General features: G+C 37.2%; 3 protein-coding genes across 3 annotated transcripts; all 3 read left to right on the top strand.

The window, feature by feature from the left end:
- The first annotated feature begins 933 nt into the window (after positions 1 to 933).
- LOC107468675 (uncharacterized) lies at positions 934 to 5,653 on the top strand. Its single transcript, XM_016088009.3, has 5 exons — positions 934 to 1,360; positions 1,467 to 2,558; positions 3,880 to 3,959; positions 4,557 to 4,821; positions 4,911 to 5,653. Exons 2-5 carry the CDS (start codon positions 1,763 to 1,765, stop codon positions 5,177 to 5,179), a joined length of 1,410 nt encoding a protein of 469 aa, XP_015943495.1. The 5' UTR covers positions 934 to 1,360; positions 1,467 to 1,762; the 3' UTR covers positions 5,180 to 5,653.
- A 252-nt stretch (positions 5,654 to 5,905) lies between these two features.
- On the top strand, positions 5,906 to 9,171 carry LOC107468612 (heat shock 70 kDa protein, mitochondrial-like). The gene is given in 7 exon segments (XM_016087919.3): positions 5,906 to 6,236; positions 6,535 to 6,599; positions 6,713 to 6,791; positions 6,877 to 7,443; positions 7,543 to 8,163; positions 8,342 to 8,444; positions 8,447 to 9,171. Coding segments are annotated over 7 exon segments (1,986 nt in total). The 5' UTR covers positions 5,906 to 6,161; the 3' UTR covers positions 8,923 to 9,171.
- Positions 9,172 to 10,214: 1,043 nt separating this feature from the next.
- LOC107468544 (rDNA transcriptional regulator pol5) lies at positions 10,215 to 16,471 on the top strand. The gene is made up of 8 exons (XM_016087853.3): positions 10,215 to 10,866; positions 11,198 to 11,323; positions 11,409 to 11,606; positions 12,009 to 12,236; positions 12,329 to 13,453; positions 14,138 to 14,425; positions 14,638 to 15,082; positions 15,234 to 16,471. The coding sequence occupies exons 1-8, from the start codon at positions 10,285 to 10,287 to the stop codon at positions 16,079 to 16,081; spliced, it is 3,840 nt and encodes a 1,279-aa protein (XP_015943339.1). The 5' UTR covers positions 10,215 to 10,284; the 3' UTR covers positions 16,082 to 16,471.
- The last annotated feature ends 1,093 nt before the right edge of the window (positions 16,472 to 17,564 follow it).

Below are 17,564 nucleotides of genomic sequence, written 5' to 3'. Positions count from 1 at the left end.
GGAATTAAATAATCTTCAGTTCGAAATTAATGACCTTATAATAAAAAAGATAGAAATAAGAACAAATATAAACAAGTTGGAGTTAAACTTAAAAAATTTATAAATGCCTGAAACACCATATTATGACTTAAAAGAATTAAAGCTGTTGAAAGAAAAAATGGAGAATGAAGTTGAAAAATTAAAAAGACATTTAGAAACAACAGAAAGTGTAAAAATAAAAGAAGTTTTGGAGGATTTGAAAAATTATATCAAAGAAAAAGACAAACAGATAAACGATTTTATATATAATAATCAATGCAAAAAAGAATATTATAAACTAAAACAAGATTGAAAAACTATAAAAATGAAATCAGAATTAGTAATAATAGATATGCTCAATATTTTACCACCAACTAAATCTATACAAATTATAAATTTATTCGAAGCAAAATATGAAGAGTTGACTTTAAAATTTGGTATCAGAGCCAAGTTAACGATTAACGGTAACACTTTCTCTTTAAGCAACACTTTTAGTGATACGTTTTAGAAAAAAAAAATCAGTTACCAAATGTCCACAATTAATTGGTAAACTTCTTTGTAGTCACCATAGGTACAATAAGATAATAGATACCATAGAAGGCACTTTTCGTTATACTTATCTATCCGTCAAATAATATAAGTTGACGACAAAAGAGGTATACATGTGTCAATAAAAAAAAATTGTCCCTCATATCGTTTTTATTTATACTTTTAATTTTATCATTCCTTTAAAAATATGTACGTTTTGGGAAACATAATTTCTACAATATAATGTTGTTGGTCTATTGTAAATTGTAATACTTGTTTTCTGGCTGTAGTTTATTGCTAGCAATTATATATATATATGCTGAAACAAGATTAGATATTTAGATTAAATACCTTTTAAACATGGTTGACTTCAAATATATATTGTTCAAATTTAAATGATTAGTTAGCTTCCATTGTCTCTCTGTCCAAATCTTCTTAATTTTTGCTAGTTTTCCTGAATAATCAATAATATAATAATATAATATAACAGCTTTAAAATTCCGTTGTTTGCGTTTCGTGGTGGGGTAGTGACTCGAATTGGATTTAAGTTACGAATTCAAGAAGGGAAGTTTCGAAGAAGCTCAGAATTCAACGATCTGTCATACTCAGCATACTTGAGATTCCTTCTTGTTGGTTATTATACTAAAGCTTTTGTTCTGTTTCATAGTTGTATAATCTTAATTCTAAATTTTTATTTTTTATTTTTATAATAATTCCCTTTTGGAGTTTGAACCTTTCATGCGTTCTCTTTAGCCCAATTCAGCGTTTCATTTCATTCATTCATTCATTTTCACCTGTTCGGCTATTCAACGAGGTAATGCATTTTCTTATTCTACATTTTTCCCCTTTTTCTATTACAATTTGTTGTTTAGCTGATTGAAATTCTCAAGTATGAACGAACAACGCAACTTTGATTTCAGGGTTTTGGGTTCATTTGGCACATGCTGGGGTTCTGTTTTTGGGAAACATTGTGGTTCGTTTTGATCAATTTATTATTGAGTCTCACTGGATTTTGTTGACTTTGGATTTGAGACTGCAAATAATAACACATCAATGGTTTAAGATAGAATATAGATTAAGGGTGAGAGATTTTGCATGTCAAATTTGTGAGATAAGAAAACTGGGTTGCTGCTGGATCAGGTTGTATAGTATTTGTTCTGTTCTATTGGTTTAGAGGGGAAAAAGAGAGAGCCTATTTTGGTATATATAGAAGGTTATGGAACTAGCTCAGCATAGAGCTATGGTGAATGGGAGAGTTGAGGAGATGCATGGGGAAAGTTCTGATCAAGTGCCTCTCAGGGAGTGCCGAATCCGCCCTTCTCACCCCGTAGGATTGGTGAAGAAGAGAGCTTATATCTTTGATGGAATGGGAAATTTTTACAATAAGGACTGGGATCTTGCAGAACTTTATCAGACGGAGCAGGTGGAAACAGATGTAGCAGATGGCCGGGCGAACGAGTTTTCTTGGTACCATGTAGAAATCCCAAAAGGAAATCAAAGGCCTTCACAATCTGCGCAAGATCTCATCAGTGTTCTTTGCCCGCCTTTGAAACTCCAAGACATTCTCTCACTTGTTAGCAATGGACCATTTTGTGCACATGTTGATGGGGCACTTGTGTTTCGAGTTAATTCACCTGGTCCTCCCTCTAGTGACTTCACATTTAGACTTTCTGCTAGAATTACAAAAAAGTCGGTAATTACTGTGTCCTTGGGACGTGTTCCCAGGTTAGGTTTCTCACGCATGGGTGAATCACTACTTTCTGAGATTCCTACCGTAGAAAGCTCCTCTCAGTTTAGAGGTCAACAGCAGGAAGGAAGTGGAATTGTGATTATGGAACATGTTCTTGAGTTCTTATTGACAATGAATCACTCCGAGGAAGCTGACAATCCTGTTCCTAGATCTGTCTCAAATCTTGTGGTTCACATAATTGACACACATATAGATCAGATTCAAGATCTTGTGACAAAGATTGAGATGGACTTGGACTCTGTGGAGCTTGATCTTGATAAAGGTAATATCATAACCATAATTTTGTTTACTTGTACCACTGCTAATTAAATGGCTTATATCCTTATAGAATACACTGAGTCTTAACTTTTGTTCACATCCCATCTTGTAAGTTTATGCAATTCTTTCATGCTGCAAATAATCCTTAGTTTTAATAAACTTAAAAGGAATAGTGAGATGAGATATATGCAGTTTTTTGGTTTCTCTGGTGTATAAGTGTTGACAATATGACATTATCCAAAGATGGCGTTTGACTTTTGTGGTGATTAATTAAAGGTAATTGGATATAAACCTTAATCTTTGTCTGACTTCCCAGACATTGTAACAGATATAACACAAAATTAAGTTGTCTCTGTTAAGTTGTTGATTCAAATTTTGTTAACGAAATTACTTATTTTGACATCTTAATAGTTAATCCTGGTCCGATCAAGATGTTACGTGGTGCTTTACTTGTCTTTTAATTGGTGGCTTGTTTCTTCTTGCATTTATTTCAAAGAGATTATTAATCTGCATGACCAAATTAATATTAGCTATTAAGACCAAGCTATTCATAGGGAAAAGACCTAAAAGTTTATTGCCTATATCCTTCAGGATTTTCTGTAAAATATCAGGCAATATAGATGGATGGAGCAAATCCTATTTGTAGTTATCTTACCATGCTCCTCTTTTCAGTATGTTGTGTTATTCAGAGGCTATAATTTGTGAAAGTAAAGCCCATGCATGTGCTTTATGCTAAATACTTTTAGAAATCACGTAGATCATCTTTGATGTTTGAAAAATTACAGGCCTCCTTGTTTCTAAGTTACATAGATCATTGATTCACATCGCGTAAGGGAAGGTTTGTGTTATAATGTTGAAATGTTAGAAACAACAGAAGCTTGCTGTAGTTCATTTGTGCTTTTATACTGTTTTACCACTGTTATCCAATCAGTGACAAAGACCTTAAGAAGGTCTTTTGGAACATAATATTCTACTGAGCAGAAGCGTCCATTTGGATGGTTTTCACTTTGTAAACTTACACAATTGTTCCCCTGACAAATTGCCAAACATTAGCAGGAGAGAATTCCTGGATATAGTCGACTTATAAAATAGTAAACAATGTTTATGTGACATTTTGATGTATTCACATTATTGTATTCTAGCAAAAGCGTATATAAAAAATTGTTTGGTGCGGTGGACTTATATCTCTTCTGAATGGTTGTGTATAAACTGAAATTCGTAGTATCCTTCTGTGCAAAGTTGTGTTGTACTGCTTCCTTTATTTTGCCATGTTTGCAATTGTTTATGGCATTGAATTAAGAAACAAGTGTTCTGCTTGATTGTAGGTGGTTATGCTCTGAAAAAACAAATGCTAGATGACAGAAGATTCCCCAAGCTGCATATTAATTTACAGCGTCTCCTACAGGTAATACTATGTCAGTGGTTTTTTAATTTTTTATGCATTCATCATGATTATTGCATTAATAAATATGAACCTTATAATCCAAATCAATATATATCATAATTGATTTAACATCGTAGTTTTGTCATTGTGCGTAAGGGTTGTTAGTCTCATCATTGTATTCCTCCTCTCCACGAGTGTGTACACCTCTTTTGTACACTTTCTAGTTATGGTATTAAAAATGATTGATAAAAAAGTGAGAAAAGATTAATAGTTTGTTTTCTATACCAAAAAAGTAAGCTGTACAAAAGAGATTTACACAAAAAGGTTGTGTAAACATCATTTCTCTTGTGTGTTGTATTTTGAATCAAGTGATTGTTATGTTTCCTTTTGTCATGTCTCTTACAGCCAAGTCAAAATTGCATTCAAGTAATTTTAATAAGGCTATAATACTGGACAGTATTTTATCATTGTTGTTAAATGAATGAGGAAAGAAGAGAATATCAGCCTGAATATGTAAATGATTAGAACTACGAATGTTACTATGCTGAGATGACATTACTGTTAATATGTAAATTCTAATCATATGATTTTTTATTTTCTCTTGAAAAATCCATTCAGGTAATTTCGCATGGAGAGCAAGTATATCTCCGAGTTAAAGAAAAATGCTCGTCGAAACGGTGGTTTGCCAATGAAGACATCAACTCCCTTGAAGAACTAATTGGAAGGTTAAGGAGGCTGAAGGAGAATGTAGGTTTTATAGCAAATCGTGTAACAGCAGTACAGGCTAGTCTTGACAGCTGGCAGTCGGAGCAAATAAACAGGAAACTGTACTATCTTTCGTTCCTTTCGATAATATTCCTCCCCTTATCCATCATAACAGGAGGTTTGCAATCTAATTCTTAAATCTTCTCGAACTTTTGTTATCCACATGCATAGGCAACATTTTATGGCATTGGACTTTTTGGATTCCAGTGTTTGGCATGAATGTTGGTGGAGTTCCATGGACAGGGCAGAATTCGCCGGAGCTACAAGATGGTTTCCGAAACGTCCTGCTACTCTGCGTGGCGATGCTATTTCTTGTGCTTCTCTGCTTTGTTTTTCCGACTCTTTACACTCGCGTAGCTGCTGTATGGCAGAAAAGGAAAGGTCCTGGAAGAAGCTGGTCGCTTAACAGGAAGTCGTTCCTCAAGAGACCGTTACGAATAGGAGATCAAGAAAGAGGGGGCTACCTTCGGATCTAATGCTTGAATCATTGAATGTGTCTATGTCATGCTATGAACTATGAAATGAAATATGAATCAACCTCCCAAGTTATGTTTTCAATAATCTCCCACTTCTGCACAGGCAATTTTACCAACTGGTTTTCAGTACTCTCACAAAAGAAGCATAATAAGCTAGCAGAATAGTTCAGAAAAACAATCACATGAAGCCCATATGGATTATGGAATCTGTGTGAAGATAAAGCAAAATGGAGAGAATCTGATCTAGACAACCTTTATTCTTTCATTGTATTGTTTTGTTTTGTTTCTGTTCTTTGTTTCTTCCCTACCTTCTTTTAACGGGGAAAGGAAATGTGGCACATCAATTTTATTTTCTGAAATCATGGGGACACTTTTAACTTTTAACATGTGCAGGGTTTCTCTGTTGTTGATTAATTTGATACACTATAACAGAACAAGGACTAGGCATTTTAATTTCATATATTATTATTTGTCCATTGGTGATACAAATGGCTCTCCAAATTTTACTTCATGTATATAATGTAGTTAAGCCCCCTATGAATAATAATTGTTTTGAGAAATTAAGAAAAATTACTTGTATTCTTCTCTTCAATTGTATATAAAAAATGTTGAAAATAATTTCTTGAAAATAAAAAAGCAAGTGCTCTAACTTGGTTTAAAATAAGCACAGCAAGGCCAAGATCTTGAAACACTACTGCGACTTATACACCAAGCAAGCAGTAAAGCCATTCATCGTGGTACCACTAGGAGCCACATGTCTTTATTTGCTGATACCATACGACACCGTTTTGGTAAACATTGTTCTCTATCTGGAACCTTCTAATCCTCTGACTCTTTTCTAACCGGAACTAGAATAATCCTCCACCATCGATAAAAGCTCTTTGAAGTTCAAAACCCTAAACCCTCGAAAACACTTACAAAAACCTCTCAATCACTCCCCTCTCCTTATTCCATTTCTTCGTCAATTCATCCGGTTTTGGCCATGGCAGCAGCCGCGGTGCTTCGCTCTCTTCGCCGCCGTGATGTCGCCTCTGCTTCCGTCTCAGCCTTTCGTTCGGTAACCTTCCAACTTCTTCGCTCACTTTTTTCATTCTTGTTGATTGTGTCGGTTGCTTCGAAATCAGCTCGATTACTCAGATTTGCTTCATTTCTTGTTACTACTATTCCTTCAGCTTATTGATAGCTCTTTTCTGGTTTCTGCTCTATGATTTTTGTATTTGTTACCGCTTGTCGATGCTTTTGGTGGTGTTGATGATAGAATTGTGATTGATTAATTGAATTATTCTGCTGATGTGTGTTGATTATGATTGTGGAGGAATATTTTCCCTTTTTCTTACATTGAAATGTTTATGCAGTTGTCGGGTAGCACTAAACCGGCTTATGTAGCTCACAAGTGGTCAAGTTTGTGTCGACCATTCAGGTACCATTTTATAGTTCTTGTTTCATTAGTTAACCATATAGAGGTGCTACACGTTTATATATATTAAAATCTTTGATCGTCTTTGCTCATTGTAACTTATTTTTTTGTTACAGTTCTCGGCCTGCTGGAAATGATGTTATCGGTATTGATTTGGGTACTACAAATTCCTGTGTTGCTGTTATGGAAGGAAAGGCAAGGCATTCTTGCGCTCTTAATTTGTCATTGCGTTTCCATTAATATGTTGTGTTTGTGCTTACTATTATTGTATCTTTTACAGAATCCTAAAGTTATTGAAAACTCTGAAGGTTCTCGAACAACACCATCTGTGGTTGCTTTCAACCAGAAAGGGGAGCTGCTTGTTGGTACACCGGCAAAACGTCAGGCAGTAACAAACCCAACAAACACCGTTTTTGGTACCAAGCGGTTGATTGGTCGGCGCTTTGACGATCCCCAAACACAGAAGGAGATGAAAATGGTTCCTTACAAGATTGTTAAGGCTCCAAATGGAGATGCGTGGGTTGAAGCTAATGGCCAGCAATATTCTCCTAGCCAAATTGGTGCCTTTGTTCTCACCAAGATGAAGGAGACAGCAGAAGCTTATCTAGGGAAGTCAATTTCCAAGGCTGTAATTACTGTACCAGCTTACTTCAATGATGCTCAGAGGCAGGCAACAAAAGATGCTGGTAGAATTGCAGGTCTTGATGTGCAGAGAATTATCAATGAGCCAACAGCTGCAGCACTTTCATATGGGATGAACAACAAAGAGGGCCTTATTGCGGTTTTTGATCTTGGAGGTGGAACATTTGATGTCTCCATCTTGGAAATCTCTAATGGGGTCTTTGAGGTAAGTTAGTTTATTGCAACTCTTGCTTGCTTTCCCTAGCCTGCCACAAATAAATAAATGATATGGAAACTTATAACGAGTTTATATGATTATATCCAGGTGAAAGCAACAAATGGTGACACATTCTTGGGAGGAGAGGACTTTGACAATGCCTTACTGGACTTCCTTGTAAGCGAATTCAAGAGGACCGACAGTATTGACCTTTCAAAAGACAGGCTTGCTTTGCAGAGGCTTCGTGAAGCAGCAGAGAAGGCTAAGATAGAACTGTCGTCAACATCTCAAACCGAAATAAACCTTCCTTTCATCACTGCCGATGCATCTGGTGCTAAGCATCTGAACATCACATTGACCAGATCCAAGTTTGAGGCTTTGGTGAATCACTTGATTGAAAGGACCAAGGCACCATGTAAGAGCTGCTTGAAGGATGCTAATATATCTATCAAGGATGTTGATGAGGTCCTTCTTGTGGGAGGGATGACCCGTGTGCCTAAAGTCCAGGAAGTGGTTTCAGCTATCTTTGGAAAGTCTCCTAGCAAAGGAGTAAATCCTGATGAGGCAGTTGCCATGGGAGCAGCAATCCAGGGTGGTATCCTACGTGGAGATGTTAAAGAGCTATTGCTACTTGATGTTACCCCACTTTCTCTTGGTATTGAGACTTTGGGTGGTATTTTTACTAGGTTGATCAACCGCAACACTACTATTCCTACCAAGAAGAGTCAGGTAATACTTGAATTTGGTGAAGATATCTTTAGAAACTGGTTTCTTAGGTTGTGAATTTATACAATCATACTATCATGTGTTTAATTGAACCACGAAGCATGTCATTCATTTGGTTTAGTTTTATGACGGCTTGCTATGTAATCGAGTCTTTTACTGACTTGTCATACCATTGTTTCAGGTGTTTTCAACAGCAGCTGACAACCAAACACAGGTGGGTATCAAGGTGCTGCAAGGTGAGAGGGAAATGGCTGCAGACAACAAAATGCTTGGAGAATTTGAGCTTCCTTTGACATTGATGCCAACGGAATTGTTACTGTCTCTGCCAAAGACAAGGCAACCGGTAAAGAACAACAAATCACAATCCGATCATCTGGTGGGCTCTCAGAAGATGAGATTGAGAAGATGGTCAAAGAAGCAGAGTTGCATGCACAGAGAGACCAAGAAAGGAAGGCTCTTATTGACATCAGAAACAGTGCAGATACTACCATCTACAGCATTGAGAAGAGCTTGGGTGAATACAGGGACAAGATTCCCAGCGAAGTGGCCAAAGAAATCGAGGATGCTATTTCAGATTTGAGAACGGCCATGTCTGGGGATAACGCTGAGGAAATTAAGGCAAAGCTTGATGCTGCAAACAAGGCTGTCTCCAAGATTGGGCAGCACATGTCAGGTGGTGGCTCAAGTGGTGGTTCCTCAACTGGGGGGTCTCAAGGTGGTGACCAGGCTCCCGAGGCAGAATATGAGGAGGTGAAGAAGTGAAACATCTTAGGTGTCTGTAACCAGATATTTCCTCTCATTCATCTCTAGGTAGCAAGTATAAAAGTGAAACATGTTTTTAAATTTAGTAGAAGAGCATATAATATTTTACATAATTTTGTAACTAATGTTGGAGGTGTTTTTCTTACGGCATAAAGCTTGTCAATTTGCAGTACTTTTGGAGTACTGAACATTGCTGTTTGAATAACTGATGCTGAAATTTTTGCTAGTCAGTAGTGATATATTCTCCCACTGGGTCTGTCTTGTATTTCGCATTCTTGCTTTCAATTGAGAATTGATTGGAATTGGATGCTATAGCACAAGGATTTCTGAATATTCAGGTTTTACGCTCATTTGGGGAACAAGTTAATTTGATTAGTCTAATTATGTTTGGTTTACTTTAAAGTTTAAAGGAAGATAGAAGAAAGTGTTGATGTTTCGAAGATGTACATAAAAAACATGGTAACAAGAAAATAAAAGGGAATATACGTCCATAAGCAAAATCAAGTTAGCAATGCAACCAAGCTAGTCAGAGTTAGTAATACACAAACGTGTTTGGCACACATACTATGGCTGTTAACAGATATCATATGCACAGCATGGGTGTATCATTTTAGGGATTACATCACATTGGTAGCAGGTGAATCTTGTGAAAACGTGGTTGACAGTAGGGTTGGTATAGGATACTGATGTGGGAACCAAAAGAGGTGACCGACTACAAGATTAAAGGTGAATAATAAGAAGGTAATATCTCTAATCTCTTCACTTGGTTTGTGCGATTTATCTACGAGGAGTTTATTTCAGATTATAAATAGAACATGAAAAGTACGACGTTTTTTAAAAGGTGAAAATACAGAAATAGAACATAAATTGTTGAACTAACTCCAATTATTTACCATTGTAACCTGTACGTGTAACTTAGATATGCAAAATATGAAGGCATTTTATAAAATACATGAAAAAATAAGATATCAAATAAATCATTCATATAAAATATATATTAAAAGTAAGTTAAATAATATATATAAAAATATCAATATTTTAATAATTTTAACGATTGATTTCAATTATAAAAAATATATAATAATTAAAATTATTCAAATATCGATATACTAAGAATATTTGAAAATTTTCTATTTTCTATAACATTCTATTTTTGAACAAAAAAGCAAAATTAAAATAAAGAAAAAAATATTTACAAGGAAATTATAATTATAAATGAAAAAAGGAAACCCCAAAACGACACTTAATAAGGTCGTTTACGTTTCGCTAGAGCATCACCAAAACCAGAACCATCTTACTAAGAGTTAGAGTGTGTGTTTTTAAGGTTTAAACCCTAAAACCTCTGCGCCACTTCTCTCAGACATGGCCGCTAAGAAAAGGAACTCTTCCATCGACGACGAACCTGCCGTCGTAGTACCCGCAGCTGAAACCAACGATTCTCCGAAACCCCCAAAGAAGAAAACCAAGAAAGACAAAAGCAATAACCACAGTGATGAGCCACAAGAACACGTGGCAGCAGCATCTGATGGCTCCGTCAAGCCAATGGAGAGGAAGAAGAAGCGCAAAGCTCTCGACAAGGAGAGGCGCCGCACCGCCGCTGACACCGAGCCGAAGCTTCCGGAGCCATCGACCTCCGCAGCACAGGCTCAGCCAGTGGACTCGCCCGGAACCAGCAGCGGCGGAGGTTCTCAGCTCCCGGAGTTTCACATTGGCGTGTTCAAGGATCTCGCGGTTGCGGCGGAGCCTGCGAGGGAAGCGGCCGCAAAACAGCTGGTGACCGAACTGAAGGCGGTTCAGAGTGCTTACGATGCGCTTGATGAGAAGGAGGTTGGCGACGGAGGGTTCAAGCTTGAAGCTGAAAAGGATGATGGATTGGATGATTGTGCACCTTCTGTTAGATACGCTGTTCGCAGGCTTATTCGTGGTGTTTCTTCCTCTAGAGAGGTTTGTGCCTTTCTTTTTTCTGCGTTTCTTTTCGTTGTAATGTAGATTTGCTTACTCTTTGCTTTTGAAATTCAATATGAAGATTAGTGTAAGGATGCTTGTGAATCGGAATTTGGAACTAGTCATTGTTATTGTAACTTCACCTGAAAAGTTCCTCTCTGGTTCATAATTTTCTTTTTCTCTCTGCTTAGACTGTGCTTCATTGTTTGATGGATGTTGTTCATGCATGTTCTTATTGGAAACTTTTACTCGGTATACTCCATTCATTGGTGTTGTGCTTAATTTGTATGATGAAATGTTGCTAACATAACATATTTTGTTGCTTTTGCAGTGTGCACGACAAGGTTTTGCTTTAGGTTTAACTCTTTTAGTTGGTGCTGTCCGCAAGATTCGGGTTGAATCATTCCTTAAACTTGTAGTTGATTTATTGGAAGTAACTTCGTCAATGAAGGGTCAGGTAGGAGATGCCAATTATTATTATTTTGTTTTGTTTATTTCTCACTTGCTAGTACTGTATCTGTGTAGTTCTTGGGATATTGCAGGAGGCAAAGGATTGTCTCTTGGGTCGCTTATTTGCCTATGGTGCACTGGCTAGATCGGGAAGACTTACACAGGAATGGACTATAGATAAAAACACATCATGCATTAGAGAATTTGTCAGTGTAATAATCTCTCTGGCGAATAAAAAGCGGTACTTGCAAGAGCCTGCTGTTTCAATAATTTTAGACTTAACTGAAAAGGTTTGTATATTATCATAAGAGAAGTTTACCCCTGAAGTACCTATTGTGAATATTATGCTTGTTTCCAGTTGTGCTTAGGTTGCATTTTCGTTGGTTTCAAAGTGTAGTCGTCATCCCTCTTTTTTCTGTACAAGTTAAAGAGATCCTTTTCTCTTTCCTCTAAAGTGCAGTTGCATGCCTTTCTTTTCCATTATATTATGCTGTTTCTCATGCTATTCATTTCTTCTTCTGTTATTTGAAGATTTGCAAACATTTCTTCTCCTGTCCTGTGCTGAAAAACCAAGAAACTCTTACCTATCATCTGGGCCATTTGCTAGTATCTTCTCTGGTGATTTTGAGCAGCATTTCATATTGTTTCATATCTATGTTTGACATATAAACTTATTTATTTATTCATTGTAGTTGCCTGTTGAAGCGTTGTTGAATCATGTTGTTGAAGCTCCGGGGGTGAAGGAATGGTTTGATGCTGCTATGGAAGTAGGAAATCCTGATGCTTTGCTTCTTGCACTAAAACTACGAGAAAAGATTTCCATTGACAACTCTGCATTTGTCAAACTGCTGCCAAATCCATTCAGCTCTAGCCTGCTCTTTTCCACTGATCAGCTTTCCTCCCTGAGCAATTGCTTGAAGGTAGCTGTTTTTTCAGTCATATATAAAATACTAATTCATTAAACCTGTTGAAAGTAATAGAAGGTAATCTTTTATGCATTTTCTTAATGCAGGAGTCAACCTTTTGTCAGCCCCGTGTTCATGGTGTTTGGCCTGTTTTAGTAAATATTCTTTTGCCCAATACTATTATGCAAGAAGAAGATGCAGCAGCAGCTTCAAATTCGTTAAAGAAGCATAAAAAGAGTCGAAAATCAAGCTCCTATGATGAAGAAACTGCAAAGAATCTTCAGTCTTTCTGCGAAATAATTATTGAAGGATCCCTTCTCTTGTCATCTCATGACCGTAAGCATTTAGCTTTTGATGTTCTGTTTCTTCTACTCCAAAAGCTGTCTGCATCTTTGGTTCCAATCATTCTATCAAGCAAAGTTGTTCAGTGCCTTATGGATATACTATCAACGAAAAACACTTGGCTGTATAAAGTTGCTCAGCATTTTCTCAAACAATTGTCTGATTGGGTTGGAGATGATGATGTCAGAAGAGTTGCTGTTATAGTTGCTCTACAGAAACACAGCAATGGAAAATTTGATAATCTCACACGAACAAAAGCTGTAAAAGATTTCATGTCACACTTCAAAACAGAAGCAGGTTGCCTGCTTTTTATTCAGAGCTTGATGAACCTGTTTGTAGATGAAGGCAGTGCCTCGGAAGAACCTTCAGACCAGAGTCAAACTACAGATGAAAATTCCGAAATAGGTTCCGTTGATGATAAGGATTCCCCAAGGTCCAATGGCAATTCTGATTTTTTAAAGAGTTGGATTATTGAATCTCTTCCCAGCATTTTGAAACACTTGAAGCTGGGTCAAGAGGAGAAATTCCGAGTGCAGAAAGAAATCATGAAATTTCTGGCTGTTCAAGGTCTGTTCACTGCGTCTCTTGGATCTGAGGTTACTTCTTTTGAGTTGCAGGAAAAATTCAGGTGGCCAAAATCACCCACATCAAATGCTCTTTGCAAGATGTGTGTTGAACAGCTCCAGTTATTATTGGCAAATGCTCAGAAGGGAGAGGGGTCACGAGCTTCGGCTAGTAGCCTTGAGCCAAATGATCTTGGCCTGTACTTCATGAAGTTCTTCAGCACCCTATGCAATATTCCTTCAGTTTCCCTATTTCGTACCTTAGATGATGAGGATGATAAAGCAGTAAAAAAATTACAAGCAATTGAAGCAAAATTATCCAGAGAGGTAATTATATTTGTGACCTGTTATTAATAATACACAGACTTGAACTTCAACTGGTCCTTTCCACTGATTTTCACTACAGATTATCCGATGAATTAATGAATTAAATCAACAGTGTTTTTAAGTATAACCAATAGATTCCACCAGATAGAAGGTTGCCTTGTGATGTTTAAGAGTCACCTACATACCTTATATTTGGATGCGACTCTTCTATTTCCATATATATCTGTTTGTACACCATCTGAGTATTTTGTACTTCATAACTTAATGTTTCGTATGGTAGGCCATAGACATTGTCTTGACTCCAACAGTAATGGTGTTACAAAACAAAGAGTTGATGGTATTTCTTGGATGTGTGATAGCTCATGTTCTCATTTGCATATCTAAGTTATCAGAGTATAAAATATATAAGGATTTGTAATAGAGGTTGTCTTGAATCTTGACTGTTGTTTGTTGACTGTCTAACTGCCCATAATTAGAGCTATTATCTTGTGACAGTTTTAGCCATTTCACATCATTATTTTCTTGTGGTTTACATGTTCTGAGATTATATTTAGTACCTACTAGTACCTGCATTTGTACCCTAAATTAACGTTGTAGTTGAGCTGTTAACAATTTGTTTTAATAAAATATATTTTAATTAATATTTGAGCTTTCTCTTAATCTTTTTTTGTTAATGATATGTAGGAAAGGAGCCATGGGCTTAGTGCTGAAGCTAATAGATTGCATGCACTGAGGTACTTGCTTATCCAATTGCTTCTGCAAGTGCTTCTTCAACCAGGGGAGTACTCAGAAGCTGCATCTGAACTCATCATCTGCTGTAAGAAAGCATTTTCTGCTTGTGATCTTCCTGACTCATCTGGAGATGATGATTTGGAGGCTGATGATGCACCTGAGTTGATGGATGTTCTTGTGGATACATTACTTTCACTGCTTCCACAGTCATCAGCTCCTATGCGATCTTCTATTGAGCAGGTTAGAATAAACAAAATATGATATTTATCTTCAACTGCTTCAGGATTCTGTGTTAACTGTATAATAGTACCCCCAATTACCTCAGAGCATGCTCATGTTGTATCTTGCCTTTATGTTAAGGAGATACATAAAACAATACCTGGAAAGATGTTGGACGGTTTAACAATAACATTTTATTTGTTTTTATCTGTTTAATACTCATCTCCTTGTAGGTATTCAAATACTTCTGTGATGATATTACTGATGATGGACTGATGCGGATGTTGCGGGTCATCAAGAAAAACTTAAAACCTGCTAGACATCCTGATGCAACAAGCGCAGAAGATAGCGATGGCGATGACGACGATGACTTTATCAATATCGAAGAGGAAGATATTGATCAAGCTGAGACAGGTGAAACAGGTGAGACTGATGAGCAGACTGATGACTCAGATTCTGTTGTTGAGGCTGAGGAAAATGATCAGGGCCATCCTGAAGCTTCTGATGACTCTGATAGCGGAATGGATGATGATGCAATGTTCAGGATTGATACGTATCTGGCCCAGATTTTCAAGGAGAAGAAAAATCAGGCTGGAGGTGAAACTGCCCATTCCCAGCTTGTGTTGTTCAAACTTCGTATCCTTTCATTGTTGGAAATTTTCCTTCATGAAAATCCAGGCAAGTATACCTAAAATCTATTACTCTGGCCATTTTGCCTTCTATGCTCAGTGTACTACATAATTAGGCATTTTGTATTTGATGATGAGTTTTTGTCATTATCTTTTCCCACTTCATCTTTGAAATGATTATGCTATTCTTTAATCTACAGGTAAGCCTCAGGTTCTTATGGTGTACTCAAATTTGGCTCGAGCTTTTGTTAACCCACATACAGCAGAAGTTAGTGAGCAGCTTGGACAGCGTATTTGGGGTATATTACAAAGGCAAATATTTAAAGCCAAGGATTATCCAAGGGGTGAAGGGGTTCAACTATCAACTCTTGAACCTTTGTTGGAACGAAATTTGAAATTGGCGTCAAAACCATTGAAGAAACAAAAGTCTGCATCAAATCCATCAAAGAAATCAGCTTCATGGAACCGACAGAAAATGGTTTCCTCCCTTGCCCAAACATCAACCTTTTGGCTTTTGAAGATTATTGATGCAAGAAACTTCTCAGAGTCCGAACTCCAGAGGGTGGTTGATATTTTTCGGGAAGTTTTGGCTGGGTATTTTGACAGTAAAAAGTCTCAAATCAAATCTGGGTTTTTAAAAGAAATATTCCGAAGACGACCATGGATTGGGCATGCTGTGTTTGGCTTTATTTTGGAGAGATGTGGAAGTTCCAAGTCAGACTTCCGACGAGTGGAGGCACTAGATTTGGTAATGGAAATATTGAAGTCACTGGTGACGCTGAGTAGTGATAATCAGAATGCAGCCAAAAAGGTTCTTAAGAGCAATTTGGATAAGCTCTGCAATTTAATGAAAGATTTGGTGACAAATATGCCAAGCAAGCAAGCAAGGAGGTCAGAGGTACAGAAATTTTGTATAAAGACCTTTGAAATCTTGACTAAACTCAACCTCACCAAGTCTTTTATTAAAGCTCTGGCGCCTGATGTTCAAGCTGCTCTTGAGGCACAACTTGGTGAGCAGTTCATTAATTTGAAGCAGATGGGAAAATAAGAATATAGAACTGATGGCTACAGCCTGATTATTTTGGTTAGTATAATGCATCACGATTGTTCTTGTAGACCAGGACAATATAGAAATGATTTGAAGCCTGGAAATTTTATTTTGACTAAAGCCCGGGTACGATGGGATTGGAGCTCCATGCTTCCTTCAAGGACATGTTCAAGCGATTGGAAGCGGAATCATGGAGGTTAAGGCAAGACTTTGTTGAGGGAGTTTTGGGTAAAAGTAACTCTTATAATTCTTTTTTGACGGTGAAGTACTATTATATCCCTATTTGTTTTTGGTGTATTTGTATGCTTGTTTTGGAAACTTGACTCTTAAAAAGACTTGAAAGATGAACTTTTTTGGTGATTAAATCAAATAGCACATTTCTTTGGTCAATTTAACTTTCAACGATTAAAGGAAGGTTTCATTATTATTAGGCGTCTTTTTCATTCCAGGTTCTTGTATAAATACACAGTAGTGCCTTGAAATTTCTTTAGGAACCTGTTACTTTACAGGAATATACTCGAGTACTAAGGCCAGCTTTGAATAAATATCATCCATAAAATGCCCAGTCTATATCATTACAGCAACAAGATGAAAAGATAATTCTCTATTTGCGCTTTCCTTTCACTACACACCCCTTTCCTTGGTTAAAATTGGTGATACTTTCCAACAGTTTAAATACAGATTCGTGAAAAGACCTCCTTGGAAGAGGATAATTCTATTTACTGATGTAATGTGTACAAGGTAAGCTAAAAAAGAGACCACCATCCTATTCCTAATAACTAATGCATTATTGCCAGGATTTTCACCGCATTTCACTACCTTTTTTGGCCTAAAAATTTCCTAGAATCATTTTTACAACTGTTGCACACTACAAATCATCGAGAAAAGGGACTTAGCACCCAATCAGACCGCTACTCCCAAACTGCACCAACAAATCAATGTTCACAGCACCTGCAACCGAAAGGCAACCACCGATTTAGACCAACAGAAGCTTTAGCCTTAGGAATGAAAGAATATATACAGACACGAAACTAAACAGAACATACCTCGCCAATTTTTCAAAACAGCACGCTCAAGGCATGCCCAATCAAGCAAACACCTTCATCAGCTCACCCACATTGGTCATGTTGGAGCATTAGCAACAAAAGCCCTGTATGGCTGCTACAAGTGCCCATTGTCTGCTTCAGAATCACTCCCCGAGGAACTACCTGAATCTGAATCTGCAAATAGTAATAAAAATATATCGTTATTTTTACTCCGTAGCCGATAGTTATAACAGATAACAGCTACAAACGGGGTTAATACCACTCGATGATGAGGAATCACTGCTTGAACTACTGGAACTACTTGAACTACTGCTGGCATGGCCTCCAGCTGCCTCTTTGTCTTTTTCAATCTCCACAGGGGGAAAGGTACTCATTGGCATCTCGTCCCCAATGTCAACATCCTCATCCCCAGCTTCCATTTTCTTTGGTTTCTTCAC

Source organism: Arachis duranensis, chromosome 10 (genome assembly GCF_000817695.3).
Source record: "Arachis duranensis cultivar V14167 chromosome 10, aradu.V14167.gnm2.J7QH, whole genome shotgun sequence".
In the NCBI taxonomy this organism is placed as follows: Eukaryota; Viridiplantae; Streptophyta; class Magnoliopsida; order Fabales; family Fabaceae; genus Arachis; species Arachis duranensis.
The sequence above is the reverse complement of the archived record's forward strand: the minus strand, read 5'-3'. Positions and strand labels throughout refer to the sequence as shown.